Source organism: Dryobates pubescens, chromosome 1, assembly GCF_014839835.1.
Source record: "Dryobates pubescens isolate bDryPub1 chromosome 1, bDryPub1.pri, whole genome shotgun sequence".
NCBI classification, from domain to species: Eukaryota; Metazoa; Chordata; class Aves; order Piciformes; family Picidae; genus Dryobates; species Dryobates pubescens.
Window position 1 is genome coordinate 62,560,406 of NC_071612.1, and position 17,300 is coordinate 62,577,705.

Genomic DNA, 17,300 nt, shown 5'->3' on the forward strand with positions numbered 1-17,300 from the left:
GAGGACCGCTGGCAGCCCAGGGGGCCTCTTGCCCTGTCTGGTGGCTTGCAGTGGCATCAGCTTGCTCCTCTCAGCCATGGTGGATGGGATGCCAAGGCCAGCTCCTGGGCAGGTCCCAGTCACCCCCTGTGGCTGCAGGGCTGCCTCCAAAATAGGTGGCATGGGGAGAGGCGTTGTCCACCCTCCTTGCTCTTGCTGGGTGCTGTGGTGGGTGCAGGGCCACGGCCATAGGCCAGGTTGGGGCTTGGCAGATGAAGTGCCACTCCTGAGCCATCACCACAGGGAGCTTGCCCACTGGCTTTCTCCACAAATATAGGGGCCAAGCACGGGGAGTGGCTGATGGCTCCAGGCTCCTTCTGTGCCAGCATGGGGCCTGGGAAAGATGATGCCTTCTCTCATGGTGGGAAAAAACAACACCCCACACCTCTGTGCCCAGCATGAGCCCCATCATCTACTTCAATAAGGGAGCTGGAGCTGTGCTGTGCCAGCCAGGGTGGGTCCTGGGAATGAGGGCTCCTTCCAACTTTCCCTGTGGCACCAGGATACGCTCAGCAGAGCCAGCCTGTGTCTAGGTGCAGTTCCCTCATTTCCCCTCCCACCAGCCACAGACCGTTTTAGGGCTGGGCAGGGTCAGGGAAGAAAGCAAAAGGCTGTTAAGATTGGCTCCTAGGTAAACACAGGACAGGCATTGATCCCACCGCTGTCAGTATGCCCAGGCGCAAGTGGGAACGTACAGAAGGTGACCCCAGCAGTCAGGGGGGACTGCACTCCAACCCAGGCGCGTTTCTGGTGGTTGGTGACCCTGTGGGTGTGAGTGGAACAAAGCTGGTTTGGGGAAGCTTGATTGTGGCTGGGGAAGTTAAACCCAGGGCCTCTCACAAGGGCAGGAGCTGGGGGTAGGTGTGTGGAGAGCACCCACACGCTGCCAGCAAGGTGCTCGCTTGCTTTCCTCACCCGACGTGAGCTCACTCACGGTCAGCCTGCAGTGATAATGATCTCCCCCTTCCGGAGGCAGGGCAGCCCCACACAATGGTGTGAACCGCGGCCCTGCCGGCACAGGCATTGTTCGGAAGCAAAGGAACGGGAAAGAATAAGCATAATAATAATAATTAAAGCCCCTAAATAGATCGCACAGAGCCAGGTCATGATCTCATCGCTCCTCCCCCGTGTGAGTGTTCGTGCTGCAGCAGCAGAACACCGCGGCCCACTGCAGAAACCTTGATGGGAGCAAAGTCCCTGGCAGCACTGCCCTGCCCACAGCACACCTGTGGTGATGAGCGGTGGATCCCTACCCTCTCCTCCAACTGCCGGTCTCACTGCCCCCACCCCCCCACTAACTCAGGGTGTCTGCTGGTGGGGGGGGACAAGCTGAAGGGGGGAGGCTGGGACACATCCCACTGGGAGGGGAGCAGAGCCAGTAACACGAATTCATAGACCAGACTGAAGCCAAGCAAGTGGATTTGGTTAATTGCAGACCTGGGGGGCACAGAACAACAAGCAACAAGTAGAGACAAGGAGGGGCCCGGATGAAGAACCAGAAGCCTGATTCCCTCAGGGCCTGGATTTAATGGCTGTGAAGCAGTCGCAATGGACCACACCAGTGAAAGCCCTGCACTTTATTGCCTCTGAGCAACCTCCTGTGCACTGCAGAGCAGGGACTGGACTGCCTTTGCTGCTGGGAGGCAGCGAAAGCAGGTCTTGGGGCCTTCTGCTGTGCACAGGACCTGACCCAAGCTGGGCTGTGACAAGTGCTGGAGGTGACTCCAGTGTTTCAGACTGAGCAGGAACAAAGACTAGAAGAAAATATGCTCTGCTACCTCAGGGATTTGCTAGGAGGGACAGACCCAAAAGGGTCTAGTAAATCCCTGTGGTAGCAGAGCCTGGGTACCTCCTGGTCAGGTTTACATGAGTGAAGCTGGAGCAGGATGGCTTTTGTCAGGCATGCAAGCAGGTTTCTGCATGACTCACGTTCCAGCCTTATCTCTCACAATAGGCAGCCATGAGAAGCAATCTGGGTCCCTAGACATTTCCAGGGGCTAAATGAATGAACACATCCTCACCCAGGCTGGGAAGTGGAAGGAGACAATTTTGTTGGGCAAATACATCCCTGCTGCCTGCTGGCCTCCTCTGCATGAGGGGAACAATCCCTACCTGGCTTTTGTTGCTGCTGGCCAAGCTCTGTCCCAGGGCTGGGAGCAGGGTGAGGGGAGCGCTGGGGGGATGGGGTGTGCGTGGGAACAGACACAGAACAAAGCTGGGCAGGGGGACAGGCGCAGCCAGATACAGCTTCTATTTTTAGCCCATTTCCTAAGGAAATGCAGCACAGGGGCGCCTGCTCACCCTGGGAGCCTCCCAGCCTCCGAGGTGGCCTAAGTGGAGCTACTGGTAGAGTCAGGGCTGGTACAGCTGGCTCCAGCCTCCCCAGGAGCCCTCACACCTCAACATGGTACAGACTAGCCCCTGACGATAGGCTTAGTTCTAGCTCCAGGCCTGTGTCCCTCACAACAGGTCCTGGCCCAGTTCCACCACTGTCTTCTTCGTAACAGGTCCTAGCACAGTGCCAGACCCAGGTGCCTCCTGATAAGCCCAGACCCATTTCCACACGCGGGTCTTTCACGACAGGTCCATGCTCAGTGCCATGCCCAGCTGCCCAACGCCAGGCCTCACGGGGAGGCCCAGGCCCGACGCTCGCCACACTCCGCTTCCAGGGTACGAAGGCGCAGGGCGGGGCAGGAGACGCCGCGGGCTCCCCCCGCGGGACCTTCGCGGCGCCGCCACGCCCCCGGGGCCCGATGTGGCGCGGCGCGCGTGACGTCACGCGCTGTCGCGCAGCGCTGACGTAGTGAGGCGGGCGACGGCGGGGCCGGGAATTGGGGGGGTGGCGGAGCCGGACATGGCGGCGCGGCCTGGCCCGCGGGAAGATGAATAAAGGCTGGCTGGAGCTGGAGAGCGACCCCGGTGAGCTGCGGGGAGGCGCCAGGGCGGGAGACGGGGCCGCGGCTCTAAGGGACAGGCCGGGGGTGGGGCCTACGGAATGCAGGCCTAGAGTAGGGGCGCGGGGGGATAGGGTTCGTGGGAATGCGTGGGAAGGGAATGAGGACTTGTTAGGGAGAACGGGGGGAGGAGGGCCTGTGGTGGAGAAGCTGCTGAGGAAGCCTTTAGGGGTGCGGGCGGAGGGTTGGCACGCCAGGCGAAGCTGTGGAGGTTTGTGGGGCCGGGAGCAGTGTGGGCCCTGAGGGGAAGGGGTCTCCGCAGCATTGCGGTGAGTGGGGTTAGGGAGAGGTTATGGGGGTGTAGGACAAAGAGAAAAGGGATCAGGAGGATGGGTCTGTGTGGGATGAAGGCAGGGATGGGCTGCAGGAGCACTGTGGAGGCTCGGAGTGGAGCCTGGGCTCTGTAGCCCTTACACACAGAGACTGAGGTTCCCCAGACACCTCTCCGTGTGTGAGCTGATAAACTCAAGGCTCTCTGTGGAAGACATCTGAAGGCCACGAGGGTGCAGCATGAAGCATTCTTGTGGTTTGCAAATACACTCCAAAATATCACTGAAATCCAGGGAGAGGTGTGTGTATGGATGCCCCTGCTACAGAAATAGTTCTGGCTGGTGATTTCCCCAGAGCTTTGCAGGCAACTGAGGACAACCTGTGTCATTTGGGAGCACATGAAGGTGGCATCTCTGTTCCTTGCATGTCAGATCCCATCTTTGCTTTGCAGCTGAGTAGGTAGAGCAAACTGTCTCCCCCATGTAGCCCAGGAAAGCTGCTGAAGAGCCTGGTATGGTGCCTGAGCAGCCAGAAGCAGTACTGTCATGGGCGTCCCCTTCCCACTGTACCGGAGAAGGTGGTTTCTGTGGTGGAGTCCCAGAGTTTGTTTTGTGGGTTAGGATTTGAGGGCCAAAGCCAGCACTACCTGTGGCATTGGCTGGGTGTTGATGGTCTCAGAGTTGACATAGGATGATTTGGGGCTGCCCTCTGGGAGTGTGATGGTTTGAGACTGTAAGAAAACAGCCCCTGGCATTACACTCCTCTTGCTGCACTCAGCAAAGGAGCCTGTCTGCTCTTAGTCTCCCACTCCCTCCAGGTTTCCCTGGTCTTTATCCTCTTTTCACTTGCACTTGGCAATTGCAGAAACCATTCCTGTTCTTCCCTTGCTTCATCATGACCATGCTGAAGACAGAACATTGCTCACATTCTCATACCTGCGAGGGAAGGTTGTTTGCTTGGAAGGTAAACTGCTTGGGCAGGGGCAGCTCTTGGCACACTGCAGCTGTGCAGTGTCACACATGTGGAGGTTTGGATGCAGAGGTCAGAGCTGAGATTACTGTTAGGAATGACCTCTGCATTGGGCTTGGCCTTCAACACATCCTATAAGCCACTCGGCTCTTGCCATAGGACTTTGGACTGAAAGCTCCTGATGCTTTACCACCCAGAAGGGCTGGTAGAGCCAGATGTGGGCTATGGACGTGGCTGCTGGGTGGAGGGAGGAGCCTTGGGAACCTCCAGGCTGCTGGTGTAGTGCTGTGTATGCTTGTGGACACCAGAATGTTTCTTCCACATGACCAAAGCTGGGATGGGGGTTTCATGTGTTCAGGAGTGATCACAACAGCAGGACTATGCCTTTTGTGGGCAGGGAAGTTCTATGAACTATTGAAATGAGAGAAAAACTGTGTTTGGAAGGGGACCCTGGAACTTTTTGGTCCAAAGCAGAGCTCACTTCAAAGGCAGTTCAGGTCACTCCTGGCTGTGTCCAGTTGAAGATACCCAAAAAGGAGATTTCTGTGCCCCAGGCCCAGGGCTGACCACTGGCAATAAGGAATTATTTTTTGCTGGGTGAAGAGTCAGAGTTTCTCTTGCTGCAGCTTGTTTCCCTCACTTCATGTTCTTTCATGGTGTGCTTGGAGAAGTTTGGCTTCATCCTCTGACTGGCAGGTCATGTTGATCAGACAGGAGGGAAACACACAATGGCTGACTTCCCATCTCCTCCTGTGCAGCCCTGCTGGCTGAAGCATGGTCCTGGAGAGCTGCTGCGGAGGTGGAGCGCTCCAGGCTGAGGCACAGCTAGCTGGGCTGTCCTGCTTGATGGTCTCCTGGTGGCTCCTGCAGGAGCAGCGCTGCTTTCAGCATTTATGGTGGCGTTTGCAAGGTCTTGCTCTGGTGCAGATGCTTCCTGGCCGCCAGGCAGAGCTTGTGACAGGCGTCACATCCCATGTCACGCATGTTTTGCTGCAGCTGTTGAAACTGGAGGGTGCACGAGTGAGGCTGTGACTTCTGCACAAGCTTTGACAGTTGAGAGACTCAAGCTGCAAACAGCAGCAACTCCTGTTTCCATCCTGGACACCATCTAGATGGGACAGGAGCTGTGGCTCTAGTGAGGACCCGAAGACCCTTGCGGTATGCAAGGATCACTTGCCCTGAGGGGTTTGCTGCAAAGGTGGCACCGACGCTGTGGCGCTGCCTGAAGTCTCTCTAGATGTCACCTGTGTGGCACAACCCTCCAGAGCATCAAAGTATTTTGAGCAAAACCATCTCCATTGGGAAGGTGCCAGGGTTTCCTGTAATGGTGCTGCACAGCAAGGAGGCTGTCACTGTTTAAAGCATGCCAGTTCCGTGGTGTGCTTCTCTTCCCACTGACAGTTTGGGAAGAAATATGTTGTTTTCTGCTAAAAACTGATGAAGAGGTTTTGCTCCTAGGAGTTTCCTCCCTGTTTTAGTCATTTTGACTTTGGTTATGGAAGCCTCTTGGGCCCTTCCTTTCTTGACTGAACCGCTTTCCATCAGGTTCCTTAAATCTGTTGCTTCCAGGGATGCTTCTCAGGATTTAATCCTTATTGATATTCCCTGGGCTTCCTCCCAGGCTTTCAGCAGCCTTTGTGTGGGAGCAAAAGCAGTGGATTTATTATTCCAGTCTCAAGCTCACTTAACTCTGCATGCAGGAGACTGAAACTGGGCTGACTGCCTTTGCTGCAGAGTACAGGCAAGGCTGCTGCTCACTTCTGATGTCTCTTTGCTGTTGTCTCTGGTTCTGTCCTGTAATGGGAATTTCGCAGTGACTGGAGACAGGCTCCTGGATTTGGTCCCCCAGGAGAGAGGGAGATGTAGATGAGGCTTTTGGCCCTGCTGCTGTGAGCTGCCTTTCCCTTTGCTGGCTGACTTCCACTGTAGGAACAGGAGTGCTCTTTTAAAGTGTCCTGTGACCTAGTCACCAAAAGCCTGCTGAGGACTCCCTGCTGCTGTTCATGGTGGGGATTTACTTCATGGCAGGTCATCAGCAGTGGGCCAGGATGCTGAAGGTGGGTCTGGCATCACTGAGCTATGGCAGGAGAGGGTTGGTTCAGATCCTCTGGAGGAAAAGGAGGATGAAAGGAGTGGAGGGGTGAAGGGAGATGGAGCACCTCTGTAGTGAGACAAAGCTCAAAAGCTCTTCTGCTAAGGAGTCATCATGATCCTGGTGCTCCTATGCTACGTTTTTTCTGTCTGCCTTGGCCAGGGACCCTATGGGAGCTCTGGGGACTGTTGGCAGCAGGTTTCCTCTCTGCTTTCTTCAGCCACAAGTAACCTGTTAGTTTTGTTCCTTTCCAGGTCTCTTCACACTCCTGGTTGAAGATTTTGGTGAGTGCAAGAAACCTTCCTGGGAAGTTGGTTCCGTTCTTCATATTACCCCATGTCCTTTCTGGTGGGCTTTACACCAGCTTCTGCTCTTTGTTTGCAGGGGTCAAGGGAGTGCAAGTTGAAGAGATTTATGATCTGCAGAGCAAATGCCAAGGGTAAGTACCAGGAGTGAAGTGTGAGTTTGGTTTAGCAGCATTGTGTCTGTGGGCTGGAGAACTTGTGGCCAGGAATTTGGTGGGGCTGGTGCAAGCTCGTTGGTCATGGAGGACAGCACTGAAACTGATGAACCAGGAGCTCCTCATCAGGCTTGGGACAGTGAGGCCCCAAACTCTCATGCCTTGAGGTCTTGTGGGGCAGGTGGGGAGCATACTTCAAGGGAGTAATCTCTCCCTGTGGAGAGGTGCAGTGCCACACAGGTACTTGTAGTGTGGATTTTCTCCTTTAGTGCTTTGAAGTACCTTTGAGACTCTCACTGTCTTAAAAGCCGTTGTCTGAACTCCTCTTGCAATGAATACAACTTACATTGAAAAGGAGGAGTCATTTGGTGGTCAGTCAGTGTCCAGAGGTGAATTTTGTCTCCTGTTTCTGTCTTGAGCATCTTAAGACCTGTCAAACCCCAACGTTTTCACGCTTTATTGTTGTCTGAGAGCAGAGCATCAGCCTGCGTAATGCGAACTGAGGAAGCAGGGCTGATTGCTTCCAGAAGGCTGGGACTGGTGATTCTGCTTTTCCTCTCTCTCTTTACTCTGCCTGTGGTTTGCAACGGAAGGTTTCTGTCACTGGGCAGAGCAGCTCCACTGGTGTGGTCTCTCCAAAAGGGTGCAGCTGCTGACTTCTCTCCACAGCCCTGTGTATGGATTCATCTTCCTGTTCAAGTGGATTGAGGAGCGCAGGTCGCGCCGGAAGGTCTCTACCCTGGTGGATGAGACGTCGGTGATCGATGATGACATCGTTAATAACATGTTCTTTGCTCACCAGGTGGGCTGCAGGCGAGGGGAAAGGGGGCATGTGGGTGTCTTGTGTGACCCGCCTAAACATGAGCCAGCAGTGTGCCCAGGTGGCCAAGAGGGCCAATGGCATCCTGGCCTGCATTAGGAATGGTGTGGCCAGCAGGAGCAGGGAGGTCATTGTGCCCCTGTACTCTGCATTGGTTAGGCCACACCTTGAGTACTGTGTCCAGTTCTGGGCCCCTCAGTTTAAGAAGTACACTGAGACACTTGAAGGTGTCCAGAGAAGGGCAACGAGGCTGGGGAGAGGCCTTGAGCACAGCCCTGTGAGGAGAGGCTGAGGGAGGTGGGGTTGTTTAGCCTGGAGAAGAGGAGGCTCAGGGGTGACCTCATTGCCCTCTACTACTACCTGAAAGGTGGTTGTAGCCAGGAGGGGGTTGGTCTCTTCTCCCAGGCAACCAGCACCAGAACAAGGGGACACAGTCTCAAGCTGTGCCAGGGGAGGTTTAGACTCGAGGTGAGGAGAAAGTTCTTCACTGAGCGAGTCATTCGTCATTGGAATGTGCTGCCCAGGGAGGTGGTGGAGTCGCCGTCCCTGGAGGTGTTCAAGGGGAGATTGGACGTGGCACTTGGTGCCATGGTCTAGTTGTGAGGTCTGTTGAGACAGGTTGGACTTGATGATCCTTGGGGTCTCTTCCAACCTTAGTTATACTGTGATACTGTGACACCTCAGGGAAGCAACGTGGTACTGAGAGCCTGCACTGCTCTTGCTGGTGCTGAGGGTAGCTTCTCTTTCCTGGGAGTCTCTGCCCAGAGCTCCAGGGAGGAAATCCGGTGGGTGTTGCTCGGCTGTCTGTGGCCTGTGCTCTGCACAGATGCTCATGGGGCATACTGTGGCTTGTTAAATGAGACTGACCTCCTCCCTTCCCTTGAGAGCTAAGGTCAAGTTGCTGCTCTCACGAGTGGTTCTTGCATCATTACTTTTCAAATTGATATTGTTGTCTCTGAGGAGTCGTTGAAGGGTTGTCCTTGTTCCTGGTGGTTAAGATGGTCCTTGTGTCACCCTCCAGCTGATCCCCAATTCCTGTGCAACCCATGCCCTGCTGAGTGTCCTCCTGAACTGCAACAATGTTGACCTGGGGCCCACGCTGAGCCGCATGAAGGATTTCACCAAAGGATTCAGCCCCGAGGTAGGGCTGGAGCTGTGAATGGGTGGCACTTGTGCTCCCTTTTGCGGTGATGCTTTAACAAGCTGGCTCTTTTCCAGCCCTTTGTGGCTGCACACTGCATCAGGATTGCCTCTTCCTGCCTTGCCTTGCTCAGAGCCTTGGTGCCCTGATGCTGGGCCCAGCCCTGAGCCTTCTGTCAGGTTATTCCCTAGCCCAGGTGTGTTCTGTAAATTTGTGATCCAGTTTCCTCTCCCCTACCTTCAGACCTGCCTTGAAGTCTCTTCAGCAGGAACGGTCTGTCCTTTCCACCTTGGGTTTTACTTCTAACTCTGCAGAGCAGAGGCTGTGCCTGCAGGTTGCTCTCCCAGTCCTGTGCACGGAGGCAGGGAGTGAGGAGCCGGTTGCTGGGTGAAGCGTTTTGTTTCCCGTGGTTCTCAGTCGTTCCTTCTCCTGCTCTTTGCTGCAGAGTAAAGGCTATGCCATTGGCAACGCCCCAGAGCTGGCCAAGGCCCACAACAGCCATGCCAGGTGAGTGAGGGGGTCTCTCGCAGCTGTGTCTCACGGGAGGTGGCAGGCTCCTCACTGACCTCCTGCCCCTCGCCCTCGCAGGCCGGAGCCGCGGCACTTGCCGGAGAAGCAGAACGGCATCAGTGCCGTGCGAACCATGGAGGCCTTCCACTTTGTCAGCTACGTCCCCATCAAGGGACGGCTCTTTGAGCTGGATGGGCTGAAGGTCTACCCTATTGACCACGGTAAGAGCCTGCCTGGCCCTGCTCGTTGGCACAGTCAGACGGGCACCCTGCTACGTCCAAATGTATGTGTCATTTCCTGTTGTCAGGCAGCACTGGCTGCTGTTTGTGGAGAGTTGCTCCCATGGCCCCCAGATGGGTCCTCCATTTTGGTAGCTTGTTTTGGAGCCTGTGCCCTGGGAAGGGGTGTCTGGAAGGCAGTTATTTCTAAATGCACTGCATTGCTTTCTCCAGCCTTGCCATTTTCCTCCCCTGTTGCTCAGGTTGACAAGGTCCTTCTGCAGCTTTGAAATAACTTGGTGTTAAAGCAGAGTGTGTCCCCTCCTTGCCCTCTCCCTGTGCTAAATAATTGCTATGTGTTGAGGCCCAAGGTCCCAACACAGATCTCGACAGGCTGCTTGCATTACTCCCTCCCTTCACCACTCGACCACTCAGTTCTGTCTTTCAGACACTTATCCCCATTAGGACTTTGCTTCTGTTCTTTGGTAAGGTTCCTGCTTAATCTGCTTGGGGTACTTGAGCACGGCACCAGATCCAGTGGCAGGCGGTCCCAGCAGGATCTGGGATTTCCTTGGACTTTGTGAGCCCAGAGTCAGTGAATCTCTTGTGGTCTGCAGGGTTCCAAGCTTACCCTTCTGCCCCGCAGATAGCTCACGTTGTCCACGCAGAAAGAGAGGCAGGAGGTTCCATGTATGGGCTGACAGTGTGCTCCTTCTGGGCCCTTTCTTGTCTTGCTCCCTGGAATGTAAGGGAGCCATGAGACTGCCTGTCACAGGGACAGGAGGGTCCACTCTGTGATTTGCTGATTCCAGCTCTGTTTCCCCCCAGGGCCGTGGGCTGATGATGAGGAATGGACGGACAAAGCCAGGAGAGTAATCATGGAGCGCATCGGCCTGGCCACCGCAGGGTAATGTCCCAGGCCTGGCACAGGCAGTGCAGTCCCTGGTGAACTCTGTGATGAGTTGTGGGGGTGGGGAATGATGCTTGGGGAGAGGTGCAGGTGTGCTGCCTCCTTGCCTTCTCTTGCCTGCAGTTTGCCTGCTTTCAGAGCACAGAGAAGCTGCACTCTGTGCAATGTGGAGTCCCTCCAAATGGCTGCACAGCATGAGAGGGTCCAGATGAAATGCTGTTTAGCTTGTGTCCATAGAAGGAATGGTGGTTCTGGTTCTGTTCTGAGCCCCTTGGATGTGAGGGTGACCAAGCACTGGTGCAGGTTGCCCAGAGAAGTGGAGTCTCTGTCCTTGGAGATCCTCAAAAGCTATCTGGATATTGTCCTGGACATCTAATTGGGGTGGCCATGCTGGAGCAAGGGGTTGGAGCAGATGACCTCCACAGGTCCCTTCCTGCCTCAACCAGCTTGTGACTCTTTGAAGGGTGTTTTATGTTGTGGCTGAAGTAACCTCAGTGTGCTTCTTCAGTCAGTGTGAGACTGACTTGGGTTTAGAGGAAAAGCCTCCTGTGTGTTGGTGTTAAACACCATAGCAGGGGAGGCACTGCCTGGAAAGAGCCTGCAGGAGGTGTGCATGGTGTGGCTTGCAGCCTGTGGACCCCTCTCTGCTGGTAGATGGTCTTCCCACCCCCAGCTCATGGCTGGTGTCTGCTGTCCCTGCAGGGAGCCATACCATGACATCCGCTTCAACCTGATGGCAGTGGTGCCTGATCGGAGGATGAAGTACGAGTCCAAGCTGCACGTCCTGAAGATGAACCGCCAGACTGTGCTGGAGGCCCTGCAGCAGGTAGGGCAGCCCAGGCCCTGAGGGACTGCGAGCCTGGGGTGGGAATGAGCCCTGTTCTCGGGTACCACCCTGAGCTGCGGTGGCCTTGGGAGTTTGGGGTGTTTCTTGGCTTTGGAAAGTGCCTTCTAGAAAGAGGATATAACCAACCTCACTGCTTCAGTAGCTGCTTCAGCTACTCACCTGGGAGGTTACCCGTGGTCATTGTCAGTTGGCTGTGTAGGTGAATGCTTGGTGGCTGGCTCACTCTCATGAGTTCAGATCTTGAATGGGAGGGATGTGGTTTGTCCAGCACTCATTTTCTGTCTGTCGTTTGCCTTCAAGCTTATCCGAGTAACTCAGCCTGAGCTGATCCAGACCCAGAAGTCTCAGGAGTCTCAGCCTCCTGAAGAGGCAAAGCCAGCCAGCAGCAAGACTGCACCTCAAGACAGTACCCATGCAGGTAGAACCCCCTACCAGTGACATTGCCAGTTGTGGAGCAAGTGCAGCAGCAACAGCTGGCTGGCCTGCAGCTTGAGGAACTTTTTCTCCAAGCCCAGTTCCATTTGCACTGTGCTGGAGTGTGGCAGATGCTTTGCTGCCTGGGAGGAGTGTTGGAGGGGCGTAGAAATAGAAAATGGAAGGGCTTAAGCTTGTGGACACTGGTGACAGCTGAAAGTGGAATAGAAGGTGGGTTTGGTGGTCTGGTGGAGTAAAAGAGGATGGATAAGGGGTGGCAGAGGACATCGAGTAAAAAGTGGTGGTTCTGATCATGAAAGGCTATGCTGTGTTTGTATGGCAGAGGGCAGTGATGAGCCTGCCAGCCAGGGCCACCCTGTGGCCACACAGAGCCCGCCCAACAAATCCAAACCGGTGGCAAAGATGTCAGCAAGCACTATCAACGGGGCACCTCCAGCCAACCCCAACCCTATCGTGCAGAGGCTGCCAGCCTTCCTGGATAATCACAACTACGCCAAGTCCCCCATGCAGGTAGGCTGGAGCTCCATGCCAGCAGCTTGCCTGGCTGGAGCCAAGTCCCTCACCACCGTGGACAATGGCTGTCAGCCCTTCCCCTGCCTTGCAGCCTGTCCACCCTGGTGCTATCCCAGCCTGACCTGGCAAAAGAGGTTAATGTGGGTCAGCTGAGCAAGCAGGGAGGAGTCCTCTGTCTCTTCTCAGAAGGGGCAGGCCCCAGTGGCTGGCTGGATTGAGGCTGTGTCCACTGGGCTCTTGCTCGCCCTGTCGCTGGCAGGCCATCAGCAAGGATGTTTTGCAGGAGGAGGAAGACCTTGCGGCAGGAGTGGGTCGCAGTCGGGTCCCGGTCCGGCAGCACCAGCAGTACTCGGACGATGAGGATGACTACGACGATGATGATGAGGAAGAAGTTCGTAACACCAACTCAGCCATCAGGTGAGAGCTTGGGCTGAGGGCAGGGAGCTGATGTTTACAGAACAGCCAGTGGTGGCTCCCAGATAGAGCCTGCACCTGTGTGTGCAGCTAGAGCTGCTCTCCCCTTTGCCTGCTATTTGTGTCCATTTGCTGGATGCTGTGAAGCTCCTCTGTGGCTTTTCACAACCAGCCCTGAGATGTGGCTGCCCTAATTGTACCTGTGTATTGGCAGCAGGCTTTGGGGGACACTTATACCCCAGTGCTGACTGCTGAGTCAGCTCCTTGTGACACTGTTGGACTGCTGTGAAGGTCAGGAAGGTGGGGTCCCGGTGAGAGGCTTCTGGGGCTCCTGGAAGAAGAACAGGGGCACGCAGTGCCCTGTGCCCCCCAGCTGTGTAGGAGTACATGCAGCTGAGCACTTCAGTGGTTGGGGTGCTGCCAAAGAAGCTAGCGGAGTGGGGATGAACTAGAAATGTGTCAGGCTTTGTTTCATCCCATCAGACAGCCTGGAGTGTTGAGTGCAGAGCTGGCAGTGCCTGCAGCAAGCTTCCACTTCTTTCCACCAGCTGCTCACCTTCCCTGTGTTCCGGGCAGGTACAAAAGGAAAGGGCAGGTAAAGCAGGAGCATGTCGCAGGGCCTGCGGACGGCCAGCTCTCTGTCCTCCAGCCCAACACCATCAATGTCCTGGCTGAGAAGCTGAAGGAGTCTCAAAAGGACCTTTCCATTCCCCTGTCCATCAAGACAAGCGGCGGGGGCGCCGCCGTGGCAGTCGTCACCCACTCCCAGCCCTCTCCCACCCCCAGCAACGAGAGCACCGACACCGCCTCCGAGATCGGCAGCGCCTTCAACTCGCCGCTGCGCTCTCCCATCCGCTCGGCCAACCCCACGCGGCCCTCCAGCCCCGTCACCTCCCACATCTCCAAGGTGCTCTTCGGGGAGGAGGACGGCCTGCTGCGCGTTGACTGCATGCGCTACAACCGCGCTGTCCGGGACCTGGGGCCCGCCATCAGCACCGGCCTGCTGCACCTCACGGAGGACGGCGTGTTCTGCCCGCTGGCTCTTGCAGGTAGGTGCCTGCCAGCTTCTGGTGGGGACGGCGCAGCAGCACCCCCCGACTCTGGGAGCGGGTACCGGTCCCCGTCACGACTCCTAAAGCTTCTGTCCCCTCTGCACTGCACAGATGGGGGGAAGGGCTCCCCTGCTTCCATCAAACCTGGCGAAGAGGCCCCAGTCGTCGTCAAACTGGACGAGAAGGAGGGCAGTGAGGCCAGTGACAGCAAAGAGAAGGTGGGACTTGGCAGGACCAGTGATCACCCTGGGGGGGAAAAGTATTCTCCCAAGGTGAGTTTTGTGCTGTGGCAGCCCTGGAAAGGTGGAGCTCCCTCTGCTCACCCAGAGAGGCAGCAGCGCTGGCCGTGACCAAACCGCACGTGCACGCTGCCCCGCTCGCGTGGCACCGCAGCCCTGCCTCTGGGCATGGGGCACTGCAGCTGTTGTGCCTCCTGCCATCTCGGAGATGTTTGCCTTGGCAGTGGTCAGAGCTGCTGGTTTCCTGTGGTTGAGATGCTCTGTGTGCTGTACTTTCCTTTGGGCCAGAGGCTGGTGGGACTCTGCACCCCCCAGATCCCAGCCTGCTGGTAACAGTTCTGCCCCTCTGTGCTGTCCAGACAGAGCTAGGACCAGGCTCAGGCAGCACAAGCACATCAAGGACTCTGAAGGGAAGTTTGCTAGGAACTGTTTTGCTCAAGAGGGAAGTCTTCTGACTTTTGTTATTGAGAATAACCAGCCCCTGGGACGTTTCTCAGGCATGCATGCAACACTTCTCCATGCCCCAGAGAACCTGTGCTTGGGTCAGGCTGGGGTAGAACTCACCTGCCCTGGGACTGGCCCTCTGACTCAGAAATGCCCTGCAAATTTCTTATTTTCCCTGGCAAGTGGTGGTTTGGTTATTTTTTGCTTTGAATCCTCCTTTTCCTGGTGCAGAGAGAAACACCAGCAGCTCACCCTGCTGGCTCCTGGGCTGTGGTGGGAATCCATCTGCTCATGTTTGATCTGCAGGAGCTGCTGGCACTGCTGAAGTGTGTGGAGGCAGAGATTGCAAACTATGAGGCCTGCCTGAAGGAAGAGGTGGAAAAGAGGAAGAAGTTCAAGGTGTTTGTCAGTGCTTGTTTGCATTGCCAGATTAGCTCCCTAACGGTTTCTGTCTGGGGGGTCTTTATGTCACAGTGAAGGGAGAATGGTTCAGCTGAGAATGGTGAGGGGGAGTGCTTGGGGTCTTCTTCCCCTTACTGAACAGCCCTATGGGGCAGAGCTTCCTGGGCAGGGCTGGAAGAGGATGCTGGAGCGCTGCAGTTGCATCAGCAGCTGCAGGAGGAATGGAAGTCTCTGTTCCATGGCCTGGCAGGGTTCCTCACCTCTTCCCAGCTGCCCTTTGTGGAAAATGCTGGTGTCTGAGCCAGGGTGTAGATAATCTTCACTGTGCACTGGCCTGGGCTGGGCGACAGGTCCCTCCCTACTCTGATCTCTTTGGCTTGTGGGTTGGGCCAGGCTTGCTGTTTCTTTGCTCTCCATCAGCCTTTGGCTCTCCTTTCTTCCTGCCATCCATTTGTGGACTTTTCATCTCTTTGTAGATCGATGACCAGAGGAGAACTCACAACTATGATGAGTTCATCTGTACCTTCATCTCTATGCTGGCCCAGGAAGGTGAGCATTGCTGTGCAGCCTGGGGGGTGGAGCATGGGGTTCGGATTTGGCTGAGGGAGCTGCACCGAGTGTGGCAGAGCAGCAGGCAGGAGCCTGGGAAGCTGACCCTGCCCTTGCTCACTGTTCCAGCCAGGCCCAGGGCACCTGGGAGCATTTGGTCTGGGGAGCCACACACCTCTGGCCTGTCTCCTCATTCTACAGTCTCAGGAGCACCCACCACTGTGCTGTGGGTGAGAGGGAGGGCTGTGCCCCTGCACGGGCAGTATCAGCACTCCATCCACCTGCCTCTCGCCCCGCAGGCATGCTGGCAAGCCTGGTGGAGCAGAACATCTCGGTGCGCAGGCGGCAGGGCGTCAGCATCGGGCGCCTGCACAAGCAGAGGAAGCCAGACCGCCGGAAACGCTCCCGCCCCTACAAAGCCAAGCGGCAGTAGCCTGCCAGTCCAGACTGAGAGCAGCAGCTGGGCTTGGTGGCTGTGGGCAGTGGCACTTGGATCTGTGTTACCCTTTGCCCAAGGAAGAGGGACCACAGCGACCAGCCCTTGGCTGAGGTGGAGCCTGGGGACAAAGAGACCTTGGGCTTTCCTCGGAGCCTGAGCTGTGAAAGGCAGGAACTCGCCTTGAGAGGAGTCCCTGCAGCTGCCGCAGGAGGCAAGCTCGAGAGCTCAGCTGCTGCCACAACAGCACCCAGAGGCTCTGAGCCTGTGTCTCGGTGTGTGGCTTGAGGCCTACAGCGGGAGGAAAGAGCTGGCCTGGTTGGGGGCGGGTCTGGCACTGTGGCAACGCTGGCGGTGCCACTGTGAGGCTGTGCCAACCACAGCTGGCTGTGGCTTGTGTCCTGCTGTGGCCAGGCCTTCAGTGCTACACTTCCCCAGGACATTCCTGTCTGTGTTTCAATCCCTCTCCCTCCCTTCCCCCAACTTAATTTGGGTTCTGGCCCACATGACTGAGATGGCTCCTGGACAGAGCCTGTTTTGTGCCCACCCCCTTGCACTGCCCAGTTCCCAGAGCTGGCCAGGTGCATCCTGCCTTGCCTTGCCCTGTTCTGGGGATGGCAGCACCTGCTGGCAGCACAGCCAGGCTTCCCTGCTGGGCTGTGTTTGCTCAGGACGGGTAAGCTCATCCCTGGAGCTGGGCCTTGTGTCCCTCCGTGGCGTTGCTGGGGGGTGGTGAGTGGCTCTGCTGCCACAGCTGCTCTCCTAGGACCCAGCTCTGTGGCCCTGGCAGTGCCTGTGGGTCACACGGTGCTGCTCCAAGCCCAGTCCCCAGATAACCCTTGTGAATTTGAACAGACCAAGTTCAGAGGGTGGCCTCAGTGCTGCTGGGCACAGCACCAGGCTCGGTGCTGGAGGTGGAGTCATGGTACCCTTGGTGCTGCCTTTCAGCAGGGGAAGAGGCAACAAGAATTGCTGTAATGTCAAGCTGAGATGGTGGTGGCCAGAAGCAGTGGAGAGAGCCCAAAGCTGCTCCTGCTGCCTTGGTGGCTGCTCACCCAGAGCTCCCTGGTGTGGACAGCAGCAGACTCTTCCTACTGCAGCACTGGGGCTGGGCCTGCTTCTTGCCTGCCAGCATGTAGATGGTCTTCTCCTGCCTGTCCCCAGCAGCCTGGTGCAAATCACAGAGGTCAGCACCTCTCAGTCTCCAGAGGTGTCCTGAGGCATTGCTGGGCCAAAGGCAGCTGCCCCAGGAGAAGACTGAATTTTGCAGATGTGCAAATTTGTACAGATCTCTACTATGGAATGAAGCTGATCTTTTGGTATTTGTTGAAGGAAAGAAAATCCTTCTGTCCCTTGCCCTGTCTGATATCAAGTGCTGTAAATAATGGATGGGGCTGGAGAAATAAAACTTCCTGTAACAGCCAGCCCAGGGAGGGGTGTGTGTGGGAAGGGAGAAGGAGGGGTATGCAGCTGGGTTGCTTGCCCAGTGGCAGCTCTTTGGTGCTGCCAAAAATTGGAAGTAAGTGGGAGCACTGCAAACCCACCATGTGAATGTGAGTCAAGCTCAATTTATTGACAGCTCAGAG

The 17,300-nt window shown here is 56.3% G+C and overlaps 1 protein-coding gene across 2 annotated transcripts; it reads left to right on the forward strand.

Annotated features, from left to right (window-relative positions):
• Positions 1-2,865: 2,865 nt before the first annotated feature.
• On the forward strand, positions 2,866-17,169 carry BAP1 (BRCA1 associated protein 1). 2 transcript variants are annotated; one of them, XM_054167144.1, is made up of 17 exons: positions 2,866-2,958; positions 6,579-6,608; positions 6,709-6,763; positions 7,454-7,586; positions 8,626-8,745; positions 9,191-9,252; positions 9,334-9,476; positions 10,302-10,380; positions 11,086-11,209; positions 11,531-11,648; positions 11,988-12,175; positions 12,462-12,595; positions 13,169-13,641; positions 13,756-13,916; positions 14,634-14,726; positions 15,206-15,278; positions 15,578-17,169. In XM_054167144.1, exons 1-17 carry the CDS (start codon positions 2,922-2,924, stop codon positions 15,709-15,711), a joined length of 2,157 nt encoding a protein of 718 aa, XP_054023119.1. In that variant the 5' UTR covers positions 2,866-2,921; the 3' UTR covers positions 15,712-17,169. The 2 variants fall into 2 exon arrangements, with proteins under 2 accessions (XP_054023119.1, XP_054023123.1); XM_054167148.1 differs by having other exon boundaries at positions 13,756-13,862.
• Positions 17,170-17,300: the final 131 nt, after the last annotated feature.

Excerpts from the sequence above, each read along its gene's own strand:
- BAP1 (XM_054167144.1), top strand. The coding sequence starts at position 2,922 with ATGAATAAAGGCTGGCTGGAGCTGGAGAGCGACCCCG. Across the intron at positions 8,746-9,190 it reads CCAAAGGATTCAGCCCCGAG|AGTAAAGGCTATGCCATTGG; the intron begins GTAGGGCTGGAG and ends TCTTTGCTGCAG. Across the intron at positions 9,253-9,333 it reads GCCCACAACAGCCATGCCAG|GCCGGAGCCGCGGCACTTGC; the intron begins GTGAGTGAGGGG and ends TCGCCCTCGCAG.